This window comes from Macrotis lagotis, chromosome 1 (genome assembly GCF_037893015.1).
Source record: "Macrotis lagotis isolate mMagLag1 chromosome 1, bilby.v1.9.chrom.fasta, whole genome shotgun sequence".
NCBI classification, from domain to species: domain Eukaryota; kingdom Metazoa; phylum Chordata; class Mammalia; order Peramelemorphia; family Peramelidae; genus Macrotis; species Macrotis lagotis.
Genome location: NC_133658.1, coordinates 860,235,472 through 860,252,098, shown reverse-complemented (window position 1 = coordinate 860,252,098; position 16,627 = coordinate 860,235,472). Strand labels below are relative to the sequence as shown.

The 16,627-nt window shown below is 40.7% G+C and overlaps 1 protein-coding gene across 1 annotated transcript in view; it reads right to left on the bottom strand.

Moving 5' to 3' along the window:
- Window positions 1–12,672, bottom strand: part of MATN1 (matrilin 1) — a 34,011-nt gene extending 21,339 nt beyond the window's left edge. Inside the window, exons 1-2 of the mRNA XM_074216632.1 lie at window positions 12,579–12,672; window positions 5,919–6,265 (exon numbers count right to left, since the gene is read on the bottom strand). Of these exons, the coding sequence (XP_074072733.1) occupies window positions 5,919–6,265; window positions 12,579–12,672 (441 nt within the window). The remainder of the gene's footprint in view (window positions 1–5,918; window positions 6,266–12,578) is intronic.
- Between the last annotated feature and the right edge of the window lie 3,955 nt (window positions 12,673–16,627).

The following is a 16,627-nucleotide window of genomic DNA, read 5'->3' as shown; positions in this document are numbered from 1 at the left end:
AATGAAAGTTCTCACCACAAAAGTCCTCTGTGTATTCAGGTGGCTCAACAACATAAATAGCTAGAGTTTTATTGGCGGAAATAACATTTTAAAATATGCATTGTCAACTGCTTTACCACGGTAAGCTGTAACCTAAGGCCCTCAGGGACCTTTGTATCCATCTGACTTGTAGCCGAAATCTCCAATGTTTATCATCTCTCTCTACTAGAACCTAAGTGTCTTCAGAAAAGGGGATTGTCTTACTGTTTCTGTTTATAACCTTAGCACTTACATAATGCTTAGCACATAATTAACACTTAATAAATTTTTCCAATCATTCCTTCATTTACTCATTCAGCTATAGGGAATAATCAAAGTTGTTTGAGCAAAAGAAAAATTATAACCAGATCTATGCAAAAGAAGGATTGTTCTGGCAGAAGGATAAAGGGGACATTAAAGGTGGGGAAGAATGATGCCATAAAGAACTTTCAGAAAAATCCTGCAATAACCCAGGAAAGTGATAATGAAAGAGTGGCAGCAGAAGACAGGGACAGATGCAAGAAATACCCTAGAGGCTAGTTCCAGAGTATTCAGTAATTGATTAGATCCAAGATAGGAAGGAGAAGGAAGAGTCACATATAACCCCAAGGTTGGGACAGAGGAGACGGGGAATACTGGGCCATGGACAAAAATATAAAGTCAAAAGAGGAAGATAATTTAAAGGGGCAATAATAGACTTGATTTTATTCCCACTGAGTTGGGGGTCCCATAGGGATATCCAGGCAGAAATTTCTTGTGGAGAGCTAGAAATAAAGTTCTGTAATTCAGAAGAGGACTCAATAAGAGGTATCTGTGGGGGTGGCTAGGTGGCGTAGTGGATAAAGCACCGGCCTTGGAGTCAGGAGTACCTGGGTTCAAATCCAGTCTCAGACACTTAATAATTACCTAGCTGTGTGGCCTTGGGCAAGCCACTTAACCCCATTTGCCTTGCAAAAAAAAAAAAACTAAAAAAAAAGAGGTATCTGTGTATCTGTGTGTTCATGTGTTTGTGAGACAAAAAGAGACACAGGGATAGAGCTGGGGAAGGAGAGTCAGAGACAGAGAGGGGGTGAGAAAGGAAGGGAGAGAGAGAAAGAGAGTAGAGACAGAGACAGAGATGAAGAGAGGGGGGAGAGACACAGAAAGAGAGAGACAGAGAAAGAGACACAGATAGACAGAGAGACAGACAAAGGGAGAAAGAAGAGAGTTGGAGAGAACATGAGGATAAAGAAACAGAAACAGGAGAAAGGGAGAAGAGGAAGGAAGATAAAAGAGAGGGGAGGGGAGGAGAGGGAAAATGAGGGGGAGGGGGAACTAGACGGTTTTAGAAGCTAGGGTTGAATGAGATTGTCCAAGAACAGGCCTTGAGAGATATTCACATAAGGAGTGAGGTGGGAGTGGCTTGATAAAAGTTGAGGAGCTAAGAAAAGAAGTTGGAAGAGTAATTTCAGAAGTTAAAGGAGAAGCATAGAAGTATGGTTTCTCAGAAGCCAAGGGTACAGAAAGAATCCAGAATCATAGAGGCCAGCAGTAGTCTCTGAAAGATCTCTGAGAATGAAGACAAAAACAAGGACACCTCATTTAGCACCAAGGAAGTCATGAATGTTCCTTGATAAAGAAGTGTCAGGAGTGAGGAAAAACTGAGCTTAGAACTCAAGGGGTTAAATTAGCTTCAAGACCAGGCAAGTCTCAGAGGATTAGGAGGTTATGAAAGTTCTGCAATCAAGGAAGTTTTAATATTTGGGAATTTAGTACACAGGGACTAGACTTGTGACATCATTGTTACAGGGAATTCCATCTGCCAATTCAGGTTGCCATGTTCTCCATAACTTGTAGTCCAGAATCAAAATGCCTAGGACCACTGAGAGGTCAGCAAGTCAGTATGTGTCAAAAACAGCCTGGGAGCACAGGGCTTTCTGGGTTCACATCCAGATCTCTATTCACTAAATCATATTGTTTTTCATGAGACTTTGCAAGGTGGAAAAAGTCCTGGGGCCAAAAGTAAGTCAAGAGAACGAACTGGTGCTATGAAGTGGAACCCACAGGATAGTGAGGCATAAGGCCAAAGAAACAACATCTTCACATGTTTTTAGAAGATGATTTCTTTAGAGAAGAAAGGATGGAAATTCTCCATCATCAGCCTGAAGTGTAGTCAGAATGTTGTCTTCATTAGCTAGGCCTTCTGAGTGAACATTTAGCATATTTTACCAGGTTTGACTAACTGTTCATGGGGAAAAGATCATAGCATCATAAAGTCATAGATGTTAGAGTTGGAAGAGACTTTAGGGACCATGTAGCTCCAAATGCCTCAATTTACAAAGGAAGAAATTGAATCCCCAAAAGGTACAATGACTTGCCAAGTTCACAGGGTCAAGCATAATAAAAATCACTGCAAAGTTCTTAGAAGTTTGCAAAAAGATTTCCTTCTCTTTCTCAACTTGATAATTTATAGAGAATATCCAGAGGCATGATCAAGTTTCCTCTTCCATTCAAACAGGACTCCTGTTATTCCACTTTAGCCAACGGCTTACAAAGACTTTTCAGGCTTAGTCTAAAGCCTTTAGTTAGTCGAGACAATGACTCACCCAGGGAAGACATCCAAGTTAAAATGGTCTGGGATGGTCTCTCCACTGTCCAACTCAACATGCGAACCTCACCAAAAACCCTTGAAAAGGTGTTTAATACCCTTTAATGTCCTTTAATACCCATTTTATAGATAAGGAAACCAGGATCTAGAAAGGTCAAATGACTTGCTCGGGGTCACAACTAGGAAAGACCAGCGGAGGTAGCTAAACACAGGTTTGCTTGACTATGTCTAGCAGTCCTTGCGTTACAGAAGCAGGCCTGGAATCCAGATCCTAAAGCTTATGTGATCACGTCCTCTTACAAGCAGCTCAACTACTTCCCAAGATCTTCTGCAGTTCCTTATAGCTTCCAGCAGGTGTCTCCAGAAGATGCTTGAACTCATTCTTCAGCCCCAGGGGGGAGAGGTAAAAGGTGTGCCTTTCTTTTCATATTTGCCCCAAAAATATATATATATAAAACCTTTGTGTTTGCTTACCTTGGGCATGATCATAACTGGTGGAATATCTTCAAGAACTGGGTGTTTGGTGGGGAAATAGTTTTCCCCCCACTGCAGAGATTTGGGTATGGGCCTGCTAACAGGAAAATGCATTTGAGCAACAATTTGCTGGAGAAGGGGCCTTTGGAACAGATGGGGGCATTATGATCCTTGGTTATGCAGAGGAACGTTATGGAAATCAAGAGGTTGAATCCTTTGAACCTCCCCATCTCATGTGCTCTCCAGATAGACTTAATCACCTTTGGCCGCACGATGGCGCCCAAGTCCCGGGAACAGGGATAGATAGACTAGTTGGAGAAACTCTCCATCTTCCAGACCTGGGGAAGAAGGCAATGAGGCAAAGAAATGTAGGTGCTCACAACCCAGCAGAATCAAATCAGGGCCCCAAGCCCGTCATCAGCCTTATATCTGCACAAGAGGAGCCAAAAAATGACTAGGCCCCTAGTAGATTCAATAAGCCTCCAACTTTTAAAAGAGGATGAAATATAACCTGTTTGAATTGAACAAAAACTTAGAACAGAGAATATCAGAGCTGGGAGGAGTCTTAGAACAGAGAATGTCAAAAAAAATCCAAAATAGAAAGGACTTCAAACACAGAATGTCAGAGTTAGAAGGCTCTTAGGACATTGAATGTCAGTGCTGGAAAGGGTCTTAGAATCCAGAATGTCAGAGATCTAAGGGTTCTTGAAAAGGCAATCAATTTTTTAGAGTCTCTCTCTCCCATCTGACCCATCTTTTCCATTCCCGCTGTACCATTTTAGTTCCCCTCTCACTATAAATACTCCCCTTTATTCTCACTCACCCCATAAGTACCAATTAGCTGATCTTTCTATCTCAGCTCTATCCCATCTTCAATCCATCCATCAGATAATGTTTTAGTAATGGCCCTATTCAAGACTCTAATGGCATCACTTATCTACTCAACAACCTTCTCCAAGCTTCACCTTTCCTATATAATAAAATATGGTTGCTACTTCTGAGAGCCAGTCTAGTGTTCTTGGGATCAAAAGGGATTTGGGTTTGAATTCCCAACTCTGATACTAACTCTCTATGTGCTCATGGGCAAGTCACCTAATCTTTTAAAGCCTCAAAGGATCAAGACACCTGTGATAGCTACTTCATACTTGGAATTATTATTATGACCAGATGAAATAATATATGTAAACTATTTTGTAACTGAAGCACAATGTAATCAGCAACTATTATTATTTTATCCTGGAATTTAAGGTGCCCCAGTTCAGATGGATCCTACATTTCCAGCTCTCATTTGCATATTTTCTATTTGTTTTAACCCATGCCTCTTTGTTTTTACCACACCATCTCTCATCTCTAGAATAGTCTTCCCATCTTTGTCTATTGAAATCCTTCCCATTCTTCAAGGCCCAACTCAGAAGCCTCTCTATAAAGACTTGTCCATCCTTGAGCAAGCATTTCCTCCCCAAAGTTCTCCCAAAGCTTTGTCTGAACTCCTCTTTTGTTTATACTTATCATCATCTTTCTTTTAATCCTAATTATAATATACAATCTTTCACCAATTAATTTGTAAGATACTTGAGAACCAAGCCTGTCTATCATCCATAATCTTAGAGTTGAAAGGGCCTCAGCATATCCTGTACATCCCGAACAAGAATTCTATTTCATTATCACTTCCAAAGTAAAATGCAAGTTCCCCTGTTTAGCTTTTACAGACCTCTATCATCTGATATCTTCCTGCCCTTCCAGCTTCTTACATCTTAACACATACTTTAGGATCCAGTATCTCTGGAACTTAGGCTCCAAATTGTCCACTGACTTCATTTGCATTGGTTGTTTCCATCAAATTCTCTCTCCTCATGAACCCTCCTAGCTCCTTGGCTTCCTTCAGGTTTAAGATAAAATTCTACATTCGATAAGAAGCTTTTTCAAGTCCTCTTAAAACTTAAAACTAGATCATTTCCAGTTTATCACATACATACACATACATATACAGATAGATATATAGATATAGATGTGTATATATATATATATATATATATATATATATATATATCTTCTCTGTATATAGTTGTTTGTATGTTCTCTCCTGTATTAGAGTGTGAGATCCTTGAGATCAGGACTGTGTTTTGCCTTTCTTTGCATTGCCAAATTCACAAAATTGACACCCTGACTTGACTATAAAATTCCTATCAAGTGGTCATGATGCCTTGTCTTGGATCTCTCCAGTGAATAAGAATGAATTCCTTCCCAAATTGGACCATTCTACTTTGGGACCACTCAATTGTCTTCATTAAGGAGTTTTTCCTTTGTCAAATCTAAATCTTCCTCTCTCTCTCCAGATTCCATCTAATTCCACCCTCTGGGCCCAAGCAAAACCAATCTAATCCCCTTTTCCACTTAATAATCCTCTTTCTTGGTTGGAACTAGATTGTGAAAAGCTTTAAATACCAAACATAAGTGTGTATTTGATCCTAGAAGTACTAGGAAACCATTGATGTTACTGAGAGGACGAAAGACATGGAATCTTGAATGGAACCTCATCATTTCTCAGAGATTCCGTATACTAGGGCCATGTGCACATTTTAACCAAGTATTGACCATCTTCATCATTCTTGTCATCCTTCTTTCCCATTACCACCATCTAATCTTACCACTATCTCAACTACCATCATCAGAGAGAAGATCAAACCCCTGTAGAATTCTTGGCACAACAAGAGGGTTAAGGATAAGCATTCCCTGCCCTGAAGAGGCTTAGGATTTGGTACCAAAATGGCCAAAGGAATTTATTATCAATTTATTACCAATGAGCCAAATGCCCAAGAAAATACAAATTGACACTTACCTTGCTTATTTCTGGGAACCTGAGCCGGGCTCCTTCAACTTCACTGAAGGCCTTGTTGATGGCAAATTGGATGGCCAGACCTGTCATAGTGCCCGTGGAAAGGGGCTCAATCTTGTGCACGGCCTGCAGGAGGCTAGCCTTGTTCCCATGAGCCTTGAGAGGGAACTCATGCTTGACAGCGCTGGCATAATTGATCACACCTACCCGAGTCGTATTGGGCCCCACATCTAAGGACTCAATGACTTGTGACAAGAAGACTTTGACCTTTTCAAATTCATGGGGCCTCACGCTACGGGAGCTGTCAATAATGAACACCAGATCCGTGGGCCTTGTCCTGCACAGGTGTCCTATTATGGAAGGGGAGAAGATGAAATTTAGGAGGAAAGGAACAAAGAGGCATTTTCCAAAATTAAGCCTGGGAAACAGCTAGATGTTTAAGAAATTTAGGGGGGAAACTCACTAGTCAAGTAAAACAGGCAGTAATTATCCAAGCTTTTGTGATGGCCTGTCCAGAGTACTCAAGGCCAATTATCCACCTCTTAAATTAAGCAAATCATTTGTCTATACTTAACAAAATATTGATCTAAGAAGGAGAACCTAGATAATCCCTACAGTTTGAAGAAAGTTGGGGGTAATGGAACAGGGCTTCCTAAGGAGCTTGCTGATTGACCTTGTTCCCAAACACACTCTAAGGAATGCTTTCCCTTTCTCTCATCACTACTCCTACTCAAAACTTGGTTGTCCAATCCATGGGGGGTTAAAGGGAGAGGGAAGGGGAGTTAATAGTCAATTAGAATCTTAGCAGGATAACCAGATTCAAGAATCTTGGAGCACAGAGTAAGATACAATGAAAAAACTAATGGGCTAGGAATAAGGAAACTTTAGCTTACAGTCATGGTTCTATTAATTTGCTATGCAACCTTTATGAAGTCACTTCTCTCTGATCCTATTATTTTGTTTGTAAACTTAAAGCTCTAAAATTCCTACAAGATCCAACATTTCATATTCCAAGGTCCTTTCTAATTCTGACTTTCTATTGGAAATATCTTTCCCAGTCCTTTCTAGCCTTGATAATAGGTGTTCTAATGACTATCCCAGCTCTGACATCCTGTTCTTGGTTTCTTCCAGGTCTGACAATCTAGGTTCAAAGCCCCTCCCAACTTTGGCAATCTTTGTTCTAAGGACTCTTCAACTGACATCCTGTGTTCCAAGTCACCCCCCCTCCCCACCCAGCTCTGATATTTTGGATTCTAAGGGCCCTCCCAGATCTAACATTATGCTCATATCCTACAACAATCTTTTCCTTATTTCCCCAGTCATCAATTGCTACACACACACACACACACACACACACACACCCATTACTTGGTATTTAACTTGTATTTACTTCTCTGTAAATATGTAATAAACAATAAAATGTAAACCATTTGAAGGCAGATATTTTCTCACTTTTGTCTCTTTATCACCACTCCTCCTGGTCCACAGAACACTCAACAAATGTTTGCTTATAGATTGCTATTCTGAGTTGAGTAACATACTTGCCCCATCCTGGAACCTGTACTACTGATGGGAGTCCTCAGAAATACAGTTTGCCAGCACCAGGGGTCACTCATTGGTGTTTAGTCACTGATCCAGGAGAACTCCCTCTCAATGCTACCCTCCCCCTTCCAAAGACTAATTCTCCTAAAGATCTGGTGTCTCCATGATATGAGCTAACCACACAGGCAATGCCAGAATACTGGAGGAGTCTTTAAAGCCATTCAGTTCAACCTCCTCAGATGAGGAAACTGAGTCATAGAGAATTGAGTCACTTAGGATCACATAATGAATGTGAGGATTTAACTTTAGATCTTTCTGACCCCAAGTCCCAATGCCCTGACTCTATTCACAGCTTCACCTCACTCCCCAATATTGGGAATTACTCATTCATTGATTCGTTCAATAAACATGTAGTAAGTGCTTTCTGTGTGTAGAGCACTATGTCAGTCACAGAGAAACTAAGACTAAATAAGACATAAACACAAAGAATTAGATTACACAGCAGTTCATAAATGTATTATTGAGCTTCCCAAAAAAATTCAGTTCATGAGATCTAGAGGGAAATCCCACTAATAACAGGATATCTAGGATTATCTCATGAAGAAGGAATCTTTTAAATGGACTTTAAAGGTAAGATAGAAATTTAGCAGCTAGGAATTGTGGCAAGTAGGTAGCACAGTAGGAGCTTGGGACCCAGAGTCAGAAGACCTGAGCCCAAATCTTGTCTCAGACACTTACGGGTTGTGTGACCCTGGACAAGTCACTCTACCCTGTTTGCCACAGTTTCCTCATCTATCAGATGAGCTAGAGAAAGAAATGGCAAAATTCAGGATCTTTGCCAAGAAAACACCCAAAGAGTCAGACACAACTGAAAAATAACTGAATGGGGAATTCAGTAGTTGAAGATAGAGAAGGAGGACATTCTAGGAAAGAAGAGATAGAAAGGAATAGAGTTCATGAAGGCAAAGTAGAAATCTTAGTTTGGTTGTAATATAGACTGTGTAGAGCAATATAGTATGAGCTCAATCAATCAAAAAGCATTGATTAGGCACCAATATACTCCAAGATAGCAGGCACTTAGTAAAATTTTGCTACTCTGAAGTCTTAACAGCTGAAGATGTGTAGCTTCTTGTTGGTATATTGGGATAAAGATTCCCTTCAGATATAGATTAGACCAGGTGAAGTCCCGCGCAACTCTCAGTTCTGTGAGGTAAGGCAGAAAAAGTAGCATGAGATGATGGAAGGCTTTGAATGTCAGGCAAAGAACCATAGAGCTGGTAGTTATCTTAGACTTGCCTAAACCATTACTCTCATCTTACAGATGAGGAAACTGAGGCTCAAGGAAATTAAGTGACTTGGGCAACATCACACAAGCATTAAGGTCATAAATCAAAACCTAAAAGTACTTGGGGAGCCATCTGATTCCCCCTTTCATTTTATAGCTAAGGAAACTGAGGCCTAAGGAGTCCAAATGACTTACCTAAGGTCACACAGATAGTATCAGAGGTAAAATGTGAAATCAGGTCCTCTTACTTCAGACCTAGTACTTCCCACACCCCCCCACACACACACACACACACTACCATGCTAAATAATGAATCCCAGAGAGCATATACTATAATGTCGACTGATCTCCCCACCCTGAACCATCCCAAACAGGCAGTCTCTAAACCTCAATTATTTAAGATAAAGAACTCACTACTTCATAAGGTAGGCCTCATTATTAAACAGTTCTCCTTATCAGGAAGTTTTCTTTATATTAAACCCCAAATCTGCCTTTTAAAACTTCTTCCCCATTTTTGACCATCTTTAACCAAGCAAAGAGAACCCTATTAACGTTAAAAACTGGTTCTGTGAAAGTGTGATATAAGGTGAGACATCATCTAGTGTTGATTAGTCCCTTAAATAATATGATTCAAGTCAGAAGAGTTTAATGCTGTTTCCAAGACCAGGGAAGAAGGGCAGGTAAGTGACTTAGCTAACCTGCTCCCAATAACTTTAATGAGGACATGAGTATGTGCATTCATGGGGAAGGGTGGTGGCAAATGAGTTGGGCAGAGTGGACTGTGAGAGGATACAGAGGTAAAACAGACAGTGCCAAAGTAGCTGACTATCTATGAGAAATAGAGAAGAGAAAGACGAAAAATTATTTTTTGAACATGGGAAACCAAGGGAATGGTGATGGTAGAGACAAAAATATCTCTTGCTTTCTACCTTGCTCCAAGTTATCCTGAATTTGCAGTATGCTTAACTGGATATTATAATGGAGCAGACACTGACCTGTACATTAGAAGGTCCAGCCAAAATCTGTCATTTGCTCACTCAAGGAAATTAAGTGGCTTGGTCAAAATCATACAAGTATTGGGATCATAATCAAGAGCTGGGAAGTAGCTAGGAAGCCATTCTTTTGCAGCCAAGGAAACTGAGGCTGTGGGGAAGTCAAGTCAAGTAAACAAACATTTGTTAAGCCAAGCCCTGCATCTAGAACTAGAATTACAACTAACAATAACCACGACCACAACCACCACCACCACAACAATTTTAACAGCTAATAATTGCATAGTACCTACCGTAAGATAAGCTCTGGGTTAAACTCTTTTCATTTATTATCTCCTTTGATCCTCACAACAGCCCTGGCAGGTGGATACTTTTATTATTCCCATTTTACAGATGTTGAAACTGAGGCAAATGGGGACTAAGTAACTTGCCCAGGGTCATTCAACTACTCAATGTCTGAGGCTCTTTGAACTCAGGTCTTCCTGATTCCTAGCCTGAGAATATAGCCCTTGCCCTCAAAGAGCTTAATTGGGGAAAGACAATAACAAAAAGAAAACCAAAAATGGTACAGAGAAGAAAGATCCTCAAGTAGTGATATGGCATTGAAGTCAGGAAAATGAAGGATGTGGTCTGAGCCTCTCTTCACAATGGTGGTCCTGGGAGATACCCACTAAAGGGAGAAAGGTGAGGAGGAACATCCCTCTGGGTCTCAGTTTCCTCTCTTGGCAAATTGTGATCTTGCTATTAGCACCATCTACCTTATTGGAATGTTAATCAAAAATCAATCATCCAGTAATCACTGATAGAGCACTGATGGTCTGCCAAGAAGTATGTTTGGTGCTGGGCTATAAAGAAAAAGAATGAAAGGAGCTTATGGTGGTCATTCAGATTCTTTGAAGCCCTCCTGCAAGGGGGACCCTCTGCTTCTAGAGGTTCCACTGATGAGTTTGGGGCATCTCAAAGTATGAGAAAGTTTTCATCTTAAGAGAGATCAAGCTCTACCTCACTTGAGCTTCTCCATATGACTCCTGATGTAGTCATTGGGGATCATACAGAACAAAGTAAATCTCTCTTCCACATGGTAACCCTTCAAATACTAGTATATTAGTCACTAGTATATATTAGTGAGCAAGGAAGAAGGACAGAGATATTTCAGTCTCTAGCATCGATCTCCCACATTCATAACTATGTTCAAAAAAAGCAGTTTTGCATCTTTCTCTTCCTTATTTCTCATAGACAGTCAGTTACTCTACCATCTGGGTCACCTCTGCATCTTCTCATAATTTACCCCCGCAACTGTCACCACATGAGCACCACTAGTCCTTTCTCTGTCTCTGGTGACTCTTTTGCCCTGACCTTCTTCTTGTCCCTGCTTCTGTCCCCACCTATGTTCCTTTTTCTGCCCTTTTCTTTTCCATATACTGAATCTTCTCCTTTAGCAGGGTTCAATGGTCACATCTTCCCAGTTACCCACAAGCTCTAGCTGCCTGAGGAGCTATGTGAAATCTAGAATGAGCTCAGTGCTGGAAGAAAGGAAGAACACAGTTGGACACAGATTTGGGACATCAAGCAAATGCTCCCTGGGCACTTCCTTCCAAGAATCAAAGCATGTTATTGAGAAGTCAATGAAGCTTTTCCTGAGTGTCTACCAATGAGCCAGGGCAAGGGAAAGTGGGAATTCCCAGAAGCTGCTGTCCTATTTTATATCTTTCCTTTCTCTTCCACTACCCCTGACATTGGCCTTTCCCCCCACTGTCCATTTCTCTACCCCCATCATTGTTCCTGTTTCATCTCTCTCCTCCTATCTATGTCTCTGTAACTAGTCTTGTATCTCTTTTGCCTTCTTCTTGTCCTGGCTCCCTCCCTGCTTCTGTCCCTACCCATGTCTGTGTTTCTGCTCTTTTCTCTTCCCCTTACTACCTGTGTGACCTTCAGCAACTCATTCATGGTTTCCTCATTTGAAAATGAGATTGGATTAAATGAAATCCATTCCAGCTCTAAATCTATAATAATACAACACCATTCCTACCTTTGGCTCCTGCCCCCCCTCTGTCTTTGCCCCTGTACCTTCCCCCCCCCCCCGTTTGTACCAATCCCTGAGCCCCTCTTAGTTCCTGTACAGTGAACTCAGCCCATGACCCTGGCTCAGATTAAACAATTAACCAATCAACAAGCATTTATTAAGTACCTACTAAGTGCAAGGTTCTGACTCAATTTTCTATCTTGCTCCAGCCCTCCACCTGGCCCCCCTCCACCCTAGATCCTGTCTCCATCTGCCCTCTTCCCTCCTCTGCTAGGCAGTAACTATAGATAGAACACAGGCCTTAAAAATCAGGAAGACCTGTGTCCAGTCCTGCTTTAGTCACTAGCTTTGTGAGCCTGGACAAGTCATCTACCCCTTCCTAGACTCAGTTTCCTCATTTTAAAAAATGGAGATCATAACTACCTCCTTCACAAGATTCTTGTGAAGGCCAAAAAAGACAAAGTATAATATACTTTTACAGACCTTAATGTATTAAATCAATGCTAGCTGTTAGCAGTACGGTTGTTATGTATTCTATCCCTACCCCATGTCTGCTTTTCTGTCCTGAACCTGTCCCTATACCCTAAACCCTGCCTTTGTCTCCTTTTCCCTGCCCTGTCCCCTCTTGCTGTGCAGTTTCTCCAAGAACCCCTTCTCCCTAGTAGGGTTCCCTGAGCTTAATGATTCAATGATGTTCCTTGAAGGTGGCCCATTCTCTGTCTCCAAAGAAGTAGCTCTTTTCAGTGGACCTGGTCTCCCTTGCATCCTGGGCACCTAAGCCTGCTGACCTACACCAGGACAGATCCTGAGCCATGCCTTACCTCTAATCTGTGGGGGTAGCCCCCGAGCCCCAGGCTTCTGGAGAAGAACCAGTAGGCTGAAGAGCAGGAAACCAGAGGAGAAGGTCCCCATCATGTATCGTCAAGGCTGGAGGCAGACACCAGAGTGTCCCCTGGAGCAGCTGGAGCAGAGGTAATAACTCAAGGTGCCCCCCCCCCGACGCCAGGATAAGGCCCCTGACTGACATGGGGCAAGAAGGGGGGCGAGAACACTGAATGGATATGTGTGTGGTGGGGGGCAGGGGCGGGGAGGGAGAAGGAGGAAACAGGTTGGCATCCAAGCTGTTCAGTCTTGCCCTGCCCCGCCTGCCCACAAGGGCCCCATTGCTTGCAAAGGCAGCCAGTGATTCGACTGGAATGCAGGGAATCTCACTAAATCCCATCAGGGACCAGGTAAGGGGGGGGAAGAGGGAGGAAGGGGGGAGCAAAAAAGATGGGAGGAGGGAAGGGATGGACTGATGACTTGGTTGGGGGGGGGGGGGGTTGGAGAGGTAGGAATGGGAAAGGGCTTAGATGGACTCTACCTAAAGTTCCCTGAGTTGCCAAAGGGCCCAGGAAAATGAGGCAACCTTCCTCAGGGTGAAAATCACTTTTAACTGGTCTCGGATCATGATCACTATCTCCCTGAATGTTTCAGTCAGGGATTTCTTTTGTTTGGTGTTTAAAATTGAATATGCAGTTTTTGTTTTGTATAAGAATATTTTAGCATTTCCAAATTGCCTGATTACCTCCCATCATCCAGGACCATCTTCAGATACATATCTGGCCAGTGGACCCAGATGACTCCAGAGGAAAAAAGTGAGGCTGGTGACTTAGTTCCGCCTCACTCAAATCCAATTCATTTGCTTGTCATGACATCATCTCCCTGATGTCATGATCTTCTTCGAGAATGAAGGGCAAACAAAACAGAATTTCTAACAGGCTTTATAAACATCTTCTATTTGGATCTTCACTCTAACCTCATGGGAAAACTAGGCAGAAAGAAAAATTCCCATTTTCCAAATGACAAAATTCAGTGGGGAAATTCAAACATCAATTCAAAAGCAGACTTCAAAACTAAAATGCAGTGTTTAGCAGCAAGAAATAGATAGTTCTGTCATCCTTAACCCTGAGCAGACAACCTATAAGGGTATTGTGTTCAGGTCTGGGTACCACATATGAGAAAGGATGTGAAGACACCAGAGACCAAGGCGCTGGTGGTTTGGGGGACCAGTGGATCATAGATTCCATATTTTTGGAGGATTTTCTGATATCCTAGAAGTAGCATTGGGAAAAACTCATAGAATCAATCATCTAGAACTGCAAGACTATCCAGTTCTGTCCTGTACTTGACAAAGGAACAGAGAGGTTTAAATGACTTGCTCAAGGCCTCACAATCAAAATTGCAGGTTGTTAAGTAGCATAATAAGGATTTAAACCCAATGCTCTCTCTGTTACAATGTGGTAAAGTCAGCAAATCATTTATTAAATGCTGACTATGTACCCCGCACTTTGTTAGACCCTGAAAATGAAAAGGCAAAAATTAAAGTCTCTGCTCTCAAAAAATTTATGTTCTGTAGGGAAAGACAAACACACATATAGAAACATATAGAGAGTATATATCAGTAATTGGAGATAAAAGGAGGAAAGGCCTTAGTAGTTTCAGGAGATCAGGAAGGGTTTCATGCAGATGGTAACACTTGGAAGGAATTGTAAGGGAAAAAACTAGAGATTCTAAGAAGTGAAGAGAAGGAAGTATACTTTAGGTATGGGCAAAGATTTAGAATTCACAGGATCATGGACTGAAAGTTAGAAAGGACCACAGAGGCCATCTTGTCTATATTCCCATTTAATAGATGAGGCAGCTGAGGCCCACGGAAGTTTAACGCTTGCCCAGTGTCATCCAGATTGTTAAGCATCGTAGACAGGATTTCAACTTAAGTCTCTTGACTCCACAGTCAAGGCTCATTCTATATCCAGTTAAATAAAATGTTAGGTAGAAGGTCCAGTTTCACAGGGACATAAAGTGCACAAAGAATGAATCTATGATTTCAGTAGTCCACTAGAATGAATCAAGCCCATCCATGCTTCCTCTTCCTGTGTGATGTGTTTTGTACAGATCCCACAGATTTGTAAAAGTTTTGTACAGATCCTACCCATATAGTGGAGGTCACCTTCTAGATCTGGATAGTGATGGGCTCAAACTTGAGGAGCCTATCTGCCATCCCTCACTCTCACTCCACACCATCATATCTCCCCTTCTGTCCCATGTGCCACACTGGTGATATCTTTTATGCCACTTATCACAAGTCATGGTAGATAGTACATCACTACCTATATTTGCATATAATTTATATATATATATATGTATATATTATCATTTTGGCATATTCTATTGTCTGTTGAGTCACATGCAATTTTAATTTTTTTTTGAGATCATGAAGTTCCATGATTCAAAATCCTTTAGTATCACTAGGAGAAAATAAGCATTAAAAAAGATTCAATTCAACAATAAGCAACTTGTAATCATTGTTCTACTCCATTTCTCACATAATTCCAATCTACTTTCCCCTCTCCAATTCTATATATGTTGACAACTAAGTGGCATAATGGAAAGAGAACTGAGTCTGATTCTGGAAGATTTTAGTTCAGATATTGTTTTAGACACTTAGTACTGTGATCCCAAGCAAGTCACCTAACCTTTATCAGCCTCAATTTCCTTGAAAATCAAATGAGATAACATTTGTAAAGCTTTTAGAAGAAGATTCATTAATTACCTCTTTCCTCTCCCCATGTATTAATTTACTAACTTACTAACACAGTTGCATGTCATAACCAGGGCAAAAGACATTTTCATCCACTTTGTTTTTTCCTTTGTGCCTTATTGGAGCTGTTTTCTTTTGAGTAATCTCAGATTTCACTGAATAATCTAGAATTTGGCACACTCAGCACAAAGTCTTCTGCAAATTGTGGTTTCTGAGAGAGCTTGTTATCCATAGAAAATATGCCTTATTTATTTAGTTCATCCTTCATCTCAAAAGCAAATATTTTTTGGTGACCATGTGGCTTCCTGTTTAATTTCCATTTGCCATTTATAATCAGAGGATTGTAAAACTAGTTTTTCTCTATGATTTTATCATTCAAGAGATCATTTGCCTATCATGTCTGAGTTAAATGCCTTTTTGCAACCAGCAAACAAAGCAAAAGAATGGCATTACACCTCTTAAGCAATTTTGAGACAGTCAAGATAGAGTCTAATATAAAAAAAATCAACCATTGAAACCTATTTGCAGGTACTGAATGAATGTGAACTCAATACAATTTCTACTACAATGAAGAATAAGTGTCATTGGGAAGAAAGTTACTGGAAAACAAACTCAGCACAAAGCCACCTGAAAATAAGAGTTTGTGGAATACTTTGTTTTCTGTTTCTCTTCACCACCACCTTTATTTGTTTCTCACATGCTTTCATTTTAGGATTCCCTTAATCTATTACTTGGATCACTAGTATAAGGTAATATAAGTTTATGATACAATAGCCTATGTCATCTTCTTTGTCTTTTTTATTTACAGTGATGTTATTTATGATACCTTGAATTCTTTGGAAATTGCTCCTTCTCTGAAATATCTTGAAGACTGAACACTTTAAACTCTAGTTTAAACTCTAAACTCTGAACACTCTACTGCAGATTTCTTCTGCATAGGCTGAGTAAGATGTAATGATTTTTTCCAATTTAGGATTACAACTTTAGAACTTGAAGGGCCCTCAGGGATGAAATATTCCAACCTCTCCATTTTGCAGATGAGGATATTGAGGTCAAGAGTAACTTCACCTTTTTAAAGATGATTTTGTTAATATTACTTTTTCTATAGCATTGATATTCCCAATAACTCTATATTAATTAAATATTTTTCTCTCCTTTTTAACAAATAATTATAGTCAATATCAAAGACAGTTCCAAAGGACTCGGGAACTTCCAGAGAGAGAATGAATGAACTTTGAGTGCAGATTGAAACATACTTCATTTCACTTTCTTTATGTTTCTGGCTTT